The following is a 15,207-nucleotide window of genomic DNA, read 5'->3' as shown; positions in this document are numbered from 1 at the left end:
AAGGCGTGCGCCACCACCGCCTGGCTCCACCTTATTTTTTTAGACTGCATCTTGCACTGAACCTGAAGCTCCCCATTTGGCCTAGGCCGAAAAGCTCTCGGGATCTGCCTGTCTCTGTTTCTCAACACAAGGACTCGAGGATGTACAGCCATGCCAGGTTTTGGGGGCTAGGGATTTAGACTCAGGCCCTCTTGTTTTCACAGCAAGCAATTTACCCACTGAGCTGTGTCCCCAGCCCCATTTTTGTTTTGGTGAATGTGCATGTTGGTGCTTGTTTGTGTAGGTGTGTGTGGAGGCCAGAGGTGACCCCCAGGTGTTATTCCTCAGGATCCATCTACCTTGGGGTTTGTTGTTGTTGTTTTCAGAAGGTGTCTCACTGATTTGAGTGAGGTTGGCTGGAGGCCAGAAGAGGGCACAGGATCCCTTGAAGTAATAGGTTTTTGTGAACAGCCTGGTGGAGGTTCTGGGAACCAAACTCCACTACTTTGCAAGAGAAGCAAATGCTCTTAACTGCTGAGCCCTCTCTCCAGCCACATGCCCTCAGCTGTTTTTATTTGGATTCTGGAAATTGAACTTAGGTCATTGTTTTGATTGCTTTTCTGTTGCTGTGACAAAGCACCTAACCAGGGCAACTTTATAAAAGAAAGCAGGGAGCTGGGTGGCAGTGGTGCACACCCTTTAATCCCAGCACTCGGGAGGGAGAGCCAAGCGGATCTCTGTGAGTTCGAGGCCAGCCTGGTCTACAGAGCAAGATCCAGGACAGGCACCAAAACTACACAGTGAAACCCTGTCTCAAAAGAAAAACAAAAAAAAAAGTTAAAAAAAAAGAAAAGAAAAGAAAGCAGGGCTACAGATCATGATGGTGGAGTGAAGGAACAGCTGAGAGCCCACATCTCGATCCACAGTCAGGAGGCATAAAGTACACTGGGAATGACACAACTCTTTTAAACTTCAAAGCTCACCCTCCTCCAAAAAGGCCACACCTCCAAATCCTTCCCCGACAGTTCTATCTACTGGATACCACGCATTCAAACATAAGAGCTTATGGGTCTGTTTTAGTCAGTGTTCAATTGCTGTGAAGCATTAGACCACAGCAACTCTCATAACGAAAAGCATTTAATTGGGGCTTGCTTGCAGTTCAGAGGTTCAGTCCATTATGAACATGGCGATTAGCATAGTGGCACACAGGCAGACATAGTGCTGGAGGTAGCTGAGACTTCTACATCTGAATCAGCAGGCAGCAGGAAGAGAGAGAGCCACTAGGCCTGGCTTGGGCTTCTGAAACCTCAAAGCCTACCCCAACAAGGCCACATGTCATAATCCCTTCAAATAGTGACACTTCCTGTAGCTGGAAGATTTCCTGTGTCCTGGCCTGCTGGGACAAGTGGGACAAATCTCTCCCACTTGTGTCCCCCAAGTAAACACACAGAGGCTTATATTAATTATAACTGCATGGCTATGGATAAAGCCTTTTGCTAGCTAGCTCTATCTTAAATTAGCCCATAACTATTAATCTATGTATCCCCACATGTTCCATGGCTTTACCTGCGTCCCATTACATTTTGCTCCTTAGGTGGCTTGCTAACATCTCTCCCCCTCCCCCCCACCTTCTTCCTGTCTCTCTCTTTGAATTCCCCGCCTGCCTCTAAGCTGCCTTGCCATAGACCAAAGGGCTTTATTTATCAACCAATCAGAGAACACATATTTGCAGCATACAGAAAGACATTTCATCCCCATCAACTCCCTATGAGCCTATGGGGGCCATTTTCATTGAAACCACCACAGGGGTTCATTCTCATTCAAAACGGCCACATTCCACTCTCAGACCCCCCCCCCACTATAGACTTATGGCCATATCATAATACAAAATGCATTTAGTACAAATTCAAAAGTCCCCATGTTCATTTATCACCCTCCATCATGTGGGTCCCTTGGAGATCAAATACATTGTCAGGCATTTGTGGCAAATACCTTTATACGCAAAGCCATCTCTCTGGTCCTAAAATTTTGTATATTGTTGCTGGGCAGTGGTGGCGCATGCCTTTAATCCCAGCATTCGGGAAGCAGAGCCAGGTAGAGCTCTGTGAGTTCGAGGCCAGCCTGGGCTACAGGGTGAGTTCCAGGACAGGCACCAAAACTACACAGAGAAACCCTGTCTCGAAGAAAAAAAAAAAGAAAGAAATAATTTATTTGAAAAGTAAAAATGTCTTATGTTTCCTAAATGGATAAGCATTTTCATGTACCTACTTATCTAGTCAATTGGGCTAGCTGGACCATGAATATTCCATTTTTTTCCTAGTGTTTTGTACTTGCTATGACATCTGGTCAAATGTGGAACCATATAAGAGGACCACCGTATGCTCATAAGAATCCCCATACAGGACATGTGGTAAGAGAAGTTGGGAATTTCTTTGCATTTTATACCAAAGTTAATGTAATTACGTTTACCCTGTGAGGCCAGAGCCAGCATATACAGGAACTAGATAGTTTTGATTCTTTAATCTCTGTTAAGGAACTCCAGTTACAATTAGAGCACACAGTACTCCAAAGTGGGATGTTCTTTATTCCATTTGTTGAGTTCTTTTGAATAGGATGGCTAAGAAAGAAAGTCAGTCTCAAACTAAATATAAGAATTACTCAAGTATTTGAGCATCTATTATTTTTAGGCACTGTGTAGGTACTATCAGATTTGGTGATTGATTGGAAAAATGTGGTCCCTGTTGTCATGTTTACATTGTTTTACCTCATAGTTTTATGCTCTTAAACATTAACTTTAAATTTGTATCAATAAACCAAATCCAGCCGGGCAGTGGTGGCACACACCTTTAATCTCAGCATTCAGGGAGGCAGAGGCAGGTGGATCTCTGTGAGTTTGAGGCCAGCCTGGTCTACAGAGTGAGATCCAGGACAGGCTCCAAAACAACACAGAGAAACCCTGTCTCACAAAACCAAAACAAAAAAAAAATACAAACAAAAAAACACTGTTTTTCTCATACATTTTTGTTATTAATTTTTATACATAGTATACATAGTATAAATACAAAGAAAGAAGTAAATAAATAATATAGAAATAGCTTTCAATAGCCTAACAAAGTATGGTACATGATTACATACAGCAAGTGAATTGATAATTTCATAAGGTTTAACATATCATATTTTAGATTAGGACACTACAATTCAATGTATAATTTAAAGATTCCATTTTGTCTTCCTCTCCCAGAACTATATCCATGGAAGCAGCCAGGCCCAGTTTGTAGCTGAAACTCACATTGTTCTTCTGTTCAGTATCCTTTTTACGATAAGTCTTTAGTGTTGGATTTTAATTTGCCTATTTTCTTACAGTCTTATGCTCTCTGTACAGATATGGTTGGAGCTGCTGTCCTAGTGCAGGCATAAGACCCTTTGGAGATTCTATTGCTTATGTCTTCCTTCTTGACCCAATACGTTATAGACTAAGGAGAGGCAAATCTTCAGTCTGACAAGCCAAGTTGATTAGCTCATTGATGTATGGATTTAGAAGAAAGATGAGGCTTAGGTAATATTTAAAATAAAACATTAAGCCGGGTGTGGTGGCACACACCTTTAATCTCAGCACCTGGGAGGCAGAGGCAGGAGGATCTCTGTGAGTTTGAGCCCAGCCTGGTCTACAGAGAGAGTTCAAGGACACCCAGAGCTGTTACACAGAGAAACCCTGTCTCAAAGAAATAAGAAATATCAATAAATAAATATAATGAAACATTATTTTTAATAGGCTAAAGGCATAATTGGGACTGAGATATACTTCAATGGTTTAGCGCTTACCTAGCATGTATAAGACCCTGAGTTCAATTCCTGGCATCCTTCAGAGAAAACCTAGATATAAAGAGCCACAGTAAGAAAAAGGAAAAATACTGGAGAAGAGACGTGGCTGAGTAACTTAACTTGAAAACAAAAACAAACCCAGCAGTGGGCTGGAGAGAAGGCCCAAGCGGTAAAGAGCTTGCCTACTGCCCACCCTGACAACCTGAGTTGGTTTTCCAGGACCAACACGGTGGAGGGAAGAACCAGTCTCTGCCAATTGTCTTCTAACCTCTACACATCTGCTGTGACACAAGTACACCTGTGTCACACACGCCCATATATACAGCAATCAATTAATTATCAACATGGAAAATGGACAGGCGTTCCTCACAAGAGGCTACTTAAGAGAAAGCAAAAGAAGGTAAAGATGAATATTGTCGGGTAGAGGGCCTCATCAGAACACCTGTTTCTCTCTTAGCATTTAATTAAACCCACATGCAGCAGCATACAATGTGCATCATGCCCATAATTAACCTAGGAATGTAATGTACAGGTGATGTTCTCTGTTCTCCTTGAACATACTGGTTTTGTTTTAAACACTGATACTGCTTATTGTATTATTCAACTATGTGATGTGCTTACTGTTTGTAGTATTTCCATTTTGATGAATACAGCTACTGTTACTAAAATGAGTAAGTATAAGGTCATGCCACATGAGGGATTTTCCTTTTTCATTAGAATAAGACAAAATTGCCTAGCTGAGTCATAATTTGTACTCTGAATATTAATTGTTGAAAATCTGGGAAGTTTTTGAGATTATTTTCCATTAAAAGTGAATTGCTATTTTCTTAAATGGTGTGGATTTCAAGTATGTCCTTTTCAGAGATGATAAAGTGCTAACAGTGACTACTTAGTATTTTGTAGTGTGTGAAGTTGGAAAATTGCTGTGTTCAGGCAGTTTATTTCACGGTATGATATCCAAAAAGTTCATTTTATACTCTCTTTTTTTTTTTTTTTTTTGGTTTTTTGAGACAGGGTTTCTCTGTGTAGCTTTGCGCCTTTCCTGGAACTCACTTGGTAGCCCAGGCTGGCCTCGAACTCACAGAGATCCGCCTGTCTCTGCCTCCCAAGTGCTGGGATTAAAGGCGTGCGCCACCACCACCCAGCTTTTTTTTTGTTTTAAATGTATGAGTGTTCTGTCTGCATGTATGCCTGCATGCCAGAAGAGGGCATCAGATCCCATTATAAACAGTTGTGAGTCAGCATGTGGTTGCTGGGAATTGAACTCAGGACCTCTGGAAGAACAGCAAGTGCTCTTAGCCACTGAGCCATCTCTCCAGCTCCAAAAGCTCATTTTATACATAGGTGGGATTTGTGTTTTTTGTTGTTGCTGTTTTTCTTTTGTTTTGCTTTTTTGAGACAGAGTTTCACTGTATAGCTCTGACTATACTGGGACTCGCTCTATAGACCAGGCTGGCCTCCAACTCACAGAGATCCTCCTGCCTCTGCCTCGTGAGTGCTGAGATTAAAGGCATGCATCACCACTGCCAAGCATAGGCGGGGTTTTTTTTCCTTTTTTTTTTTTTTTTTTTTTGAGTCAGGGTTTCTCTGTGTAGCTTTGCGCCTTTCCTGGAACTCACTTGGTAGTCCAGGCTGGCCTCAAACTCACAGAGATCCGCCTGGCTCTGCCTCCCAAGTGCTGAGATTTAAAGGCATGCACCACCACCACCTGGCTCAACCTTACTTTTTAATTAAATCTTTATAGTAAATAATATTGTATAATATTAGAGTATTAGTTTTGGTTACTGTTTTAAAATTAAGACTTGAAGGTTTATATATTCATCTTAATTTTCTTCATGAGAAACTGGGAATAGGAAAGTGGTATGTCTTTTTGTGGCTACATGAATTCTCCTTAACCAGTTTTTCTAAGATGGTGGAGTTACCTTAGGCATGGTGCTTTTATGTGAAGCTGCTACCTCTGACATGGACATTGGGAAGCGAAGGAGTAAGTCACAGGGCACGGTGTTCCAATTCTGCCTTTAATGGAGAAAAAAACAACCCTCTCTAATTAATTTTCCCTTTATAGAAAATACGAAAAAGAAACTGAAACTTCTAAGAAGAGTGTTCTATATTATTCCACCAAAAACAACTAATAATTTTAATATAATCTATTTCTTTCCACTTTTTTTGGTTAATTTTTGTGTTTGTTTTGAGATAAGCTCTGCTATGTGGCCAAGCTGACTTTGACCTTGCAATCCTCCTGCCTCAGCCTGCTCCATGTTCATCATCTCTTTCCACTCATAAGAACACCTTGTAGCCAGGTGGTGGTGATGCACACTTTTAATTCCAGCACTTTTGAGGCAAAGCCAGGTAAATCTCTGAGTTTGAGACCAGCCTAGTCTGCAGAGCAAGTTCCAGGACAGCCAGGGGTACACAGAGAAACCTTGTCTCAAAAAACCAAAACCAAAACAAAGCAAAAAAACACAAGAGCGTCTTGATTTTTTGAGACAGGGTCTCATAGAGCCTAGATCAGTTTCAAACTGGCTAACCTTGAATTTCTGATCCTCATCTTTCCACCTTCCAAGTATTAGGATTAAAGATAATGCCATTGTGTCTGGTTCTGTGCTTTGGTGGGGACTGAATCCAGGGATTGGTATGTGCTAGGCAAGTACTTTACACACACACACTCACACACACAAATACCCTCCTGTTCCAGTACTCTCTCCCTCCATCGCCACCCCCCCACACACACCTGATCCCTCCTGTTCCCATCACCACCCACTCCCAGTCCACCCGATAATTCTGTTTCCCCTTCCCAGAGACATCCATGCATCCCCCTTTAGATCCCTACTTGTTACTTAGCATTTCTGTGTCTGTAGATTGAAGCATGATTATCATTTACTTAGCAGCTAGCATCCACTTAAAAGTGAGTACATACCATGCTTGTCTTTCAGGGTCTAGATTACCTCACTCGGGTAATTTTTTCTATTTTTTGTTTGTTTTTTGAGACAAGGTTTCTCTATAGCTTTAGCTGTCCTGGAACTCGCTCTATAGACCAGGCTAGCCTCAAACTCACAGAGATCCTCCTGTCTCTGCCTCCCAAGGTGTGCGCTACCACCACCCAGCTGATTTTTTTCTGTTTCTATTTTTTTTTCATTTCCTTGCAAATTTCATGATATTTTTTTTAACAGCTGAGTAATGCTTCATTGTTTAACTGTACCACATCTAATTCATCTACTCTTCAGTTGAGGAACATCTTTGTTTTTTTCCAGTTTCTGGTTATTATAAAGTTGATATGAACATAGTTGAGCAGTTGTAAGCAGTTGTACTCTTTGGGTAAGAGTGGTATAGCTGAGTCTTGAGGTAGATTGATTCCCAATTTTCTGAGAAAACCGCCATAATGATTTACATAGTAGCTGTACAAGTTTGTACTCCCATCAGCAATGGAGGAGTGTTCCCCTTGCTCCACATCCTTGGCCAGGATGAGCAGTCACTTGTGTTTGATCTTAGCAATTCTGACAGGTGTAAGATGGGATCTCAAAGTAGTTTTAATTTGCATTTCCCTGCCTGATGGCTAAGGATGTTGAGTATTATTTTATTTCTCAGCCATTTTCTTTTCCTCTATTGAGAATTCTATTTAGATCTGTACCTCAATTTAAAATTGGATTATTTCTTTTCTTGATATCTAGTTTCTTGAGTTCTTTATATTATTTTGGATATTACCCTCTACCTGATATTGGCATTGGTGAAAATATTTTCCAATTTTATAGGCTACTGATTTGGCCCCTTCATGGTGTCCTTTGCCTTACAGAAGTTTTCAGTTTCGTGAAATCCCATTGACTAATTGTTAATGTCAGTGCCTGTGCTGTTGGTGTTCTGTTCAGGAAGGTTGTCTCCTGTGTCTGTGTGTTCAAGGCTGTTCCCCACTTTCTCTTCTGTCAGGATCAGTGTGTCTGGTTTTATGTTGAGGTCTTTGATCCACTTGGACTTGAGTTTTGTGAAGGGTGATAAATATGGATCTATTTGCATTATCTACATGCAGACATTCAGTTTGACCAGCACCATTTGTTGAAGATGCTTTCTTTTTTTCCATTGTATAATTTTGGTTCCTTTATCAAAAATGAGGTATCTATAGGTGTATGGGTTTATGTCTGGATCTTTGATTCAATTCCATTGATCAGTATGTCTGTTTTTCTGTGAATACCATGTGGTTTTTTTGTTTTGTTTTTTACTATAGTTCTGTAGTAGAGTTTGAGATCAGGAATGGTGATACCTCCAGCAGTTCTTTTATTGTTCAAGATTGCTTTTAATCTATCCTGGGCTTTTTGGTTGTTTTTGGTAAGATAGCTATTTTTACTATGTTGATCCTACTGATCCATGAACATGAGAGGTCTTTCCATCTTCTTTATATCTTCTTGTATTTCTTTCTTCAAAGACTTGAAGTTTTTGTTTTTGTTTGGGATTTTGTTTGTTTGTTTGTTTTGGGGGGAGGGGTTCAAGACAGGGTTTCTCTAATAGATCCCTGGCTGTCCTGGAACTTGTTTGTAGACCAAGCTGGCTTTGAGCTCACAGAGATCCGCATGCCTCTGCTTCCTGAGTGCTAGGATTAAAGGCATGTGCTACCACACCTGGCTAGACTTGAGGTTTTCATTTTGCAGGTCTTTTGCTTGCTCTGTTACCCCAAGCATATTTTATATTATTTGTGGTTATTGTGAAGGGAGTTGTCTCCCTGATTTCTTTCTCAGTTCATTTGTATACAGAAGGGCACTGATTTTTTTGGAGTTAATCTTACATCCAGCCACTTCACTGAAAGTATTTCTGAGCTGTAAGAGTTCCCTGGCGGAATTTTTGGGGTCAGTTATGTGTACTATCATATCATCTGCGAATAGCAATACTTTGACTCCATCCTTTCCAATTTGTATCCCCTTGATCTCCTTTAGTTGTCTTATTATTGCTCTAGCTAGAACTTCAAGTACTATATTGAATAGATAGGGAAAGAGTGGACAACCTTGTCTTGTTCCTGATTTTAGGGGAATTGCTTTGAGTTTCTCTCCATTTAATTTAATGTTGGCTATAGACTTGCTGTAAATTGCTTTTATCATGTTTAGGTGTAGACGGACGAATCTCTCCCGCCCACTATTCCCAAATACCCGGCAGCCACTTCCCAAATAATTGACTTGGAGGCTTAATATAAATTATAAATGCCCAGCCAATAGCTTAGGCTTGTTGCTAGCAAACTCTTAGACTTACATTAACTCATAATTCTTATCTATGTTTAGCCATGTGGCTTGGTACCTTTTCTCAGTATGACATTCTCATCTTGCTTCTCTGCATTTGCCAGCAACTCTCTGACTCTGCCCTTCCTCTTCCCAGAATTCTGGCTCTCCTGCCTAACTTTATTGTGTTCAGCTATTGGCCAGTCAGCTTGTTTATTAAACCAATCACAGTGACATATCTTCACAGTGTACAAAGGGATTATTCCACAACATTTAGGTATGTTCCTTGTATCCCTACTCTCTTCAAAACTTATGAAGGGGTGTTGGATTTTGTTAAAGGCTTTTTCAGCATCTAATGAGAAGAAAATGTGGGGTTATTTTCTTTCAATTTGTTTATGTGGTGGATTACATTGATAGATTTTTGTATGTTGAACCATCCCTGCATCTCTGGGATGAAGCCCACTTGATCATGGTGGGTGATCTTTTTGATGTGTTCTTCAATTTGGGTTGCAGGTATTTTATTGATTATTTTTGCATCGATGTTTATGACGGAAATTGGACTGTAATTCTCTTTTTTTGTTGAGTCTTTCTGTGGTTTGAGTATCAGGGTGACAGTGGCCTCCTAAAATGAATTGGGCAATGATCCTGTTTCTCATTTGAGGAATATTGGTATTAGCTCTTCTTTGAAAGTCTGGTAGAATTCTGCCCTAAAACCATCTGGCCCTGGACTTTTTTAGGTTGGGAGACGTGTAATGACTGCTTCTATTTCAGTAGGGGTTATAGGTCTATTTAAATTGTTCATCTGATCTTGATTTAACTTAGTAAGTGGTACCGATTGAGAAAATTATCCATTTCTTTTAGATTTTCCAATTTGGTGGAGTACCGGTTTTTTGTTTTTTTGTTTTTGTTTTGGTTTTGGTTTTGGTTTGTTTGGGTTGGGTTTTTCAAGACAGGGTTTCACTGTGTTGCCCTCGATGTCTTTGAACTTGATCTGTAGACTAGTCTGTCCTGGAACTCACAGAGATCCACCTGCCTCTGCTTCCTGGATGCTGGGATTAAAAGCATATGCCACCACCACCCCACCCCAGCTTTTTCTTTCCTTTTTTTGGGGGGTGGGGGCGGTGTACAGTTTTTTTAAAGTACGTCCTTGGGCTGGAAAGATGGCTCAGAGGTTAAGAGCACTGGCTGCTCTTCCTGAGGACCAGAGTTCAATTCCCAGCAACCACATGGTGGCTCACAACCATCTATAATGAGATCTGGTGCCCTCTTCTGGCAAGTGTATACATAATAAATAAATAAAAATATATTTTAAAAAAATAAAGTACGTCCTTATGATTCTCTGGATTTCCTCTGTGTCTGTTGTTATGTCCACCTTTTCATTTCTGATTTTGTTTATTTAGATATTGTCTCTCTGCCTTTTCGTTAGTTTGGATAAGAATTTGTCTATCTTGTTGATTTTCTCAAAGAACTGAGTCTTGGTTTCATTAATTCTTTGTATTGTTCTCTTTGTTTCTATTCATGGATTTCAGCCCTCAGTGTGATTGTTTCCTGCAGTCTACCTCTCTTGGGTATGCTTGCTTCATTTTATTCTAGAGCTTTCAGGCGTGCTGTCAAGTTGCTAGTATGAGATCTCTCCGGTTTCTTTATGTGGGCACTTGATGCTATGAACTTTCTCCTTAGCACAGCTTTCCTTGTGTCCCATAAGTTTGGGTATGTTGTGTATTCATTTTCATTGAATTGTAGGTACACCACCACCTGGCATCTTTTTTTTTTTTTTTAAGATAGTCTCACTATGTAGCCCTGACTAGCTTGGAATTTGCTATGTAAAAAGAGCATGCTTGCATCTGAACTCCCCATGTAGATCAAGGTGGCCTTGAACGGCTGGTTCTATACTTTACCTCCTGAGTATTGAATTACATGTGTGCTCCACCACACATGGCCTTTCTTTAAGATTTATTTTTATAATGCTTAATTATATGTCTGTCTGTGTTTGTCTGTGTATGGGTATGCGCGTGTGAGTATAGGTGCCCTTGGAGGCCAGAGGTGTTGGATCCCTCCTGGAATTGGGGGTTACAGGTGATTATGAACTACATGATAGGAGTGCTTGGAGGTAAACTTGTGTCCTCTGCAAGAGCAGTCCTTACTTCTGACTGCTGAGCCATCTCTCCAGCTCTATGCTTGACCTTTTTTGTCTTTTGGAGATGATCTCACATAGGCCAAGCTGATCTCACACTTACTGTGTAGTCTAAGCTGGTCTTGAACACCTGATATTCATACTTCCTCTTCCCAAATGCTGGGATTACAGACATAAGACAATAGTTTAACATTAAATTATTGAAGGCTGTGATGCTTTTATTTAATTAATTTATCTTTTTTATCTCTCAAGACAGGGTCTTGCTATGCAGCCCTGGTTAGCCTGGAACTTGCTTTATAGACTGACCTGACCTTATATCCTGCTGCCTCTGCTTCTGCCTCATGAATCCTGGGATTATATGCATGTACCACCATGTCTAGAGAGTGTGATATATTTAAAGAAATGTATTGTTTCATTTGATTAAATTGCACAGGAACATAAATAGACAATTGCAATGTAGTGGAGTAAGCTTATGAGCAATGCAAACTCTGCAAGATTAAAAAGATGTGAGCTGGGCATAGTGGCAGATGCCTTTAATTCCAGCACTTGGGAAGTAGAGGCAGGTGAATCTCTCTGAGTTTGAGACCAGCCTGATCTACATGGTGAGTCCCAGAACAGCCAGAGCTACACAATGAAACCCTGTCTGGGTCGGGAGGCGGGGTGGGGATGAGAGTGACTCTCAGAGAAGCCCATATCTATGCTCTGTGATGTGCCTTTCTTCCAGGGCACCCCTCTTCCTCCTAAGCCTTGTCTTCAGAATCCATAGTAAAATGATAAACCCTATCGCTTATAATAGAGCTTAAATCTATTGGAAAGCTGTTTCTTAGTAAAATTTCCTCTTTGGAAGTATGAAGCCTACACTGTGCTGGTGATTTAGTAGGTACAACCTGATGATTTTTACTCTTTTTTTTCTCACAGTGATGTGTGTGGCTGGAATTGGACTTGTTGTGTTATTCTTCAGTTGGATGCTCTCTATCTTTCGATCAAAATACCATGGCTATCCATACAGGTATATTCTTATTTTACTTATACTTAAAATACTTAGAGTTAGTATTATATTGCTTTATAATATTTTGGGGGTTTTTTGTTTTGTTTTTCTTTCTTTTTTTCGAGACAGGGTTTCTCTGTGTAGCAGCCTTGACTGTCCTGGAACTCACTCTGTACACCAGGCTGGCCTCGAACTCACAGGGATCCTCTTGCCTCTGCCTTCTAAGGCAGTAAGTTCCAGGACAGCTAGAGCTATTACACAGAGAAAAAAACAAAATAATAATAATAATAATAATAAATTTTAAAAAACCTTACAAACAAAACTCCTTATAACCCCACAAAAGAAATCCAAGGGCTGGGACTAAAGGCGTGCACCACTGCACAGCCTGTAATATTTTTATTGCTTAGCTTTTTATTCCTTCATTTTGAAAAGTCTCTTGACTTCTACTTTTTTTCTGTTTTGTTTTTGTTTTTGTTTGCAACAGGATTTCACCTACCCCAGGCTAGCCTTAAACTCCTGATCCTCTTGTCTCTATCACCCAAGTTCTGGAATTACAGGCATACACTACCATACTCAGCCTTTTGGAGGGGGTCCTTTTATTTAAGACTGTGTCTTATGTGTTGTTGGTGGTTTTTTTGTGTATCCCTCACTGGCTTATAACTCATTATGTAGACCAGACTGCCTATGAACTTGGCAGCAGTGCTTCTGCATCCCAAGTGCTGGTACTAGGGGCATGTACCTACCCTGGCCTGGTCTGTGTGGTGTTCTCATTCTCTCCCTCTGTCCCTCTGTCCCTCTTTACCTCTCTCCCTCTTTCCCTCTCTCTCTCCCCCTCTCCCCTCCCCTCTCTTTGAGATGGGACCTCCAAATCATAGAGATCTGCCTGTGTTTGCCTCCCAGTGCTGGGCTTAAAGGTTATGTATCACCATGCCCAGCTGTCTGGTGATTTCTTTTGTGGGGTTATAAGGAGTCTTGTTTGTAAGGTTTTTTTTATTTTATTTTATTTTTTGGGTTTTTTGAGGCAGGGTTTCTCTGTGTAATAGCTCTAGCTGTCCTGGAACTTACTTTGTAGACCAGGCTGGCCTCAAACTCACAGAGATCCAACTACCTCTGTCTCCCAAGTGCTGGGATAAAAGGTGTGTGTCACTATCACCCAGTTTTGTTTGTGAGTTTTAAAAAAATATTTTATTTTTTTATTTGTGTGTGTGAGAGAATATATATACTACATGTATGCAGAGGCCAGAAGAGGACATCATTTCCCCTGGAGCTGGGGTTAGAGTTATAAGACGCTCTATGTGGGTACTAGAAACTGAACTCAGGTCCTCTAGAAGAGCAGCAAGCACTCTTAATCACTGAGCCATCTCTCTGACTCCTTGGTTTTTTGTTTATTTGTTTTGTTTTGTGTGTCCGTGTGTGTTTTAAGAAGTGGTGTCATGTTTTCTGGAGCTGGAGTCATGTTATGTCAGGTGGCTCACAGCCATCTGTAACTCCAACTCGAGGGGATCCAATGCCTCTAGCTGCTGAGGGCACTTGCACTCGTGCACGCATACTCACATGCAGACACATACATAACACATAATTAAAATTAATAAAAATAAATCTTTAAAAAATCAGAAAAGGGGGTTGGGCTGGGGGGAAGGTGAGGGGGGCGGGAAGGGGGAGAACAAGGGAATCCGTGGCTGATATATAGAACTGAATTGTATTGCAAAATGAAAAAAAAAAAGAAACAATCAACCATAACAAAAAAATCAGAAAAGGAAACAGCTACATAGTTTGAAATGTTCATAGAGATCGCTGTTGCTAGGGGAGGAAATTGTTATATTTTAGGTTCTTGATTTTGCTGTTACAGGGAACTGAAATGGTGGCTGGACTGTGTTGGTTCTATAATCTGAGTATTGGTTAACATAATTTTAATTTTTTAAAGATTTATTTCTATCTGTATGAGTATTTTACCTGCATGTATATATGTGTGTGTAGCACATGCATGCCTGGTGCCCACAGAGGTCAGTGAAGGGTTTTGGGGCCCCTGGAACTGGAGTTACCAGAAGTTGTGAGTTGCCATGTGGATGCTGGGAATTGAACCTGAGTCTTCTGCAAAAGCTGTAAGTGCTTTTAACTGCTGAGCCACCACTCCAGCTTATATAATTTCTGTTTTAATACATCATCCTATGGTATACCACTATGACTACTGAGCCAGGTATGGTTATTACAGACCTATAATCCCAGCACTCGGAGGCAGAGGCAGGATCACATCTGGATTATCTTTGGCTATATAATGAGTTTGAGGCCAACTTGGACTATCTGAGACACTGTCTCAAAAAAAAAAGAAGACTACTGGGTCTTTCAGTGTTTCTCTTTTTGTTATTGATACTCAGGTCATGGTACGTAGATTAAAATCAACATACTATGTATTTATAAGAAGTTTTCTATCAGAGACTAATATATTGTTATATATTTTGTTTCAGCTTTCTGATGAGTTAAAGAGGATTACAGAGACACATAAACTGTGTGGTAATAATGGAAACTGAAAAATAAGAAATATGTGGTGTTTGAAGAAGAATGCAACTCATGTATTTTGTATTACCTCTTTTTTGTCAAGTGATTTAAATAGTTAATCATTTAACCAAAGATGTGTAGTGCCTTAACAAGCAATTATAAGATCATGAAGTATTTGAAATTATTCTCCTCTTAACTTTCCCTTCCCTATGAACTTATGAAACATTTGATTTTTGTAGAATTAAGTACTTTATAATAATTTAAAACTACTACTTCATTTTACTTAGAGCAAAACTTGAAACTACTTTAGTTAACTTTTGGTCATCTGATTTGATCTTCTCCAAGGTTGGGGATGGAAGGTTCTGAGCAGGAATTTCCACCGCTGCCTATTACAAACAACTGCATCTGGAAGCCATCATTAGTTTTCCTCTGAGCGGGTGTATGAGATTTACATCTTTCCTTTTGGGCCAAGGTATCATGTGCACTATGTGAACTTCTGAAAATGGACCATGTAGCCTTTGGAAAATTAAATCTGTCGTCTTCTTCCTGTATTTTTCCTACTGAAATCAGAGCTACATATGCCTTTTTTATAC

At 40.3% G+C, this 15,207-nt stretch overlaps 1 protein-coding gene across 1 annotated transcript in view; it reads left to right on the top strand.

The window, feature by feature from the left end:
• The window catches only part of Magt1 (magnesium transporter 1), a 38,717-nt gene extending 23,922 nt beyond the window's left edge, over positions 1-14,795 (top strand). The window contains exons 6-10 of the mRNA XM_059251053.1: positions 2,300-2,389; positions 3,221-3,284; positions 5,711-5,785; positions 12,049-12,139; positions 14,584-14,795. Of these exons, the coding sequence (XP_059107036.1) occupies positions 2,300-2,389; positions 3,221-3,284; positions 5,711-5,785; positions 12,049-12,139; positions 14,584-14,599 (336 nt within the window). The 3' untranslated portion in view covers positions 14,600-14,795. The remainder of the gene's footprint in view (positions 1-2,299; positions 2,390-3,220; positions 3,285-5,710; positions 5,786-12,048; positions 12,140-14,583) is intronic.
• Positions 14,796-15,207: the final 412 nt, after the last annotated feature.

This window comes from Peromyscus eremicus, chromosome X, assembly GCF_949786415.1.
Source record: "Peromyscus eremicus chromosome X, PerEre_H2_v1, whole genome shotgun sequence".
NCBI lineage: Eukaryota > Metazoa > Chordata > Mammalia > Rodentia > Cricetidae > Peromyscus > Peromyscus eremicus.
The sequence above is the reverse complement of the archived record's forward strand: the minus strand, read 5'-3'. Positions and strand labels throughout refer to the sequence as shown.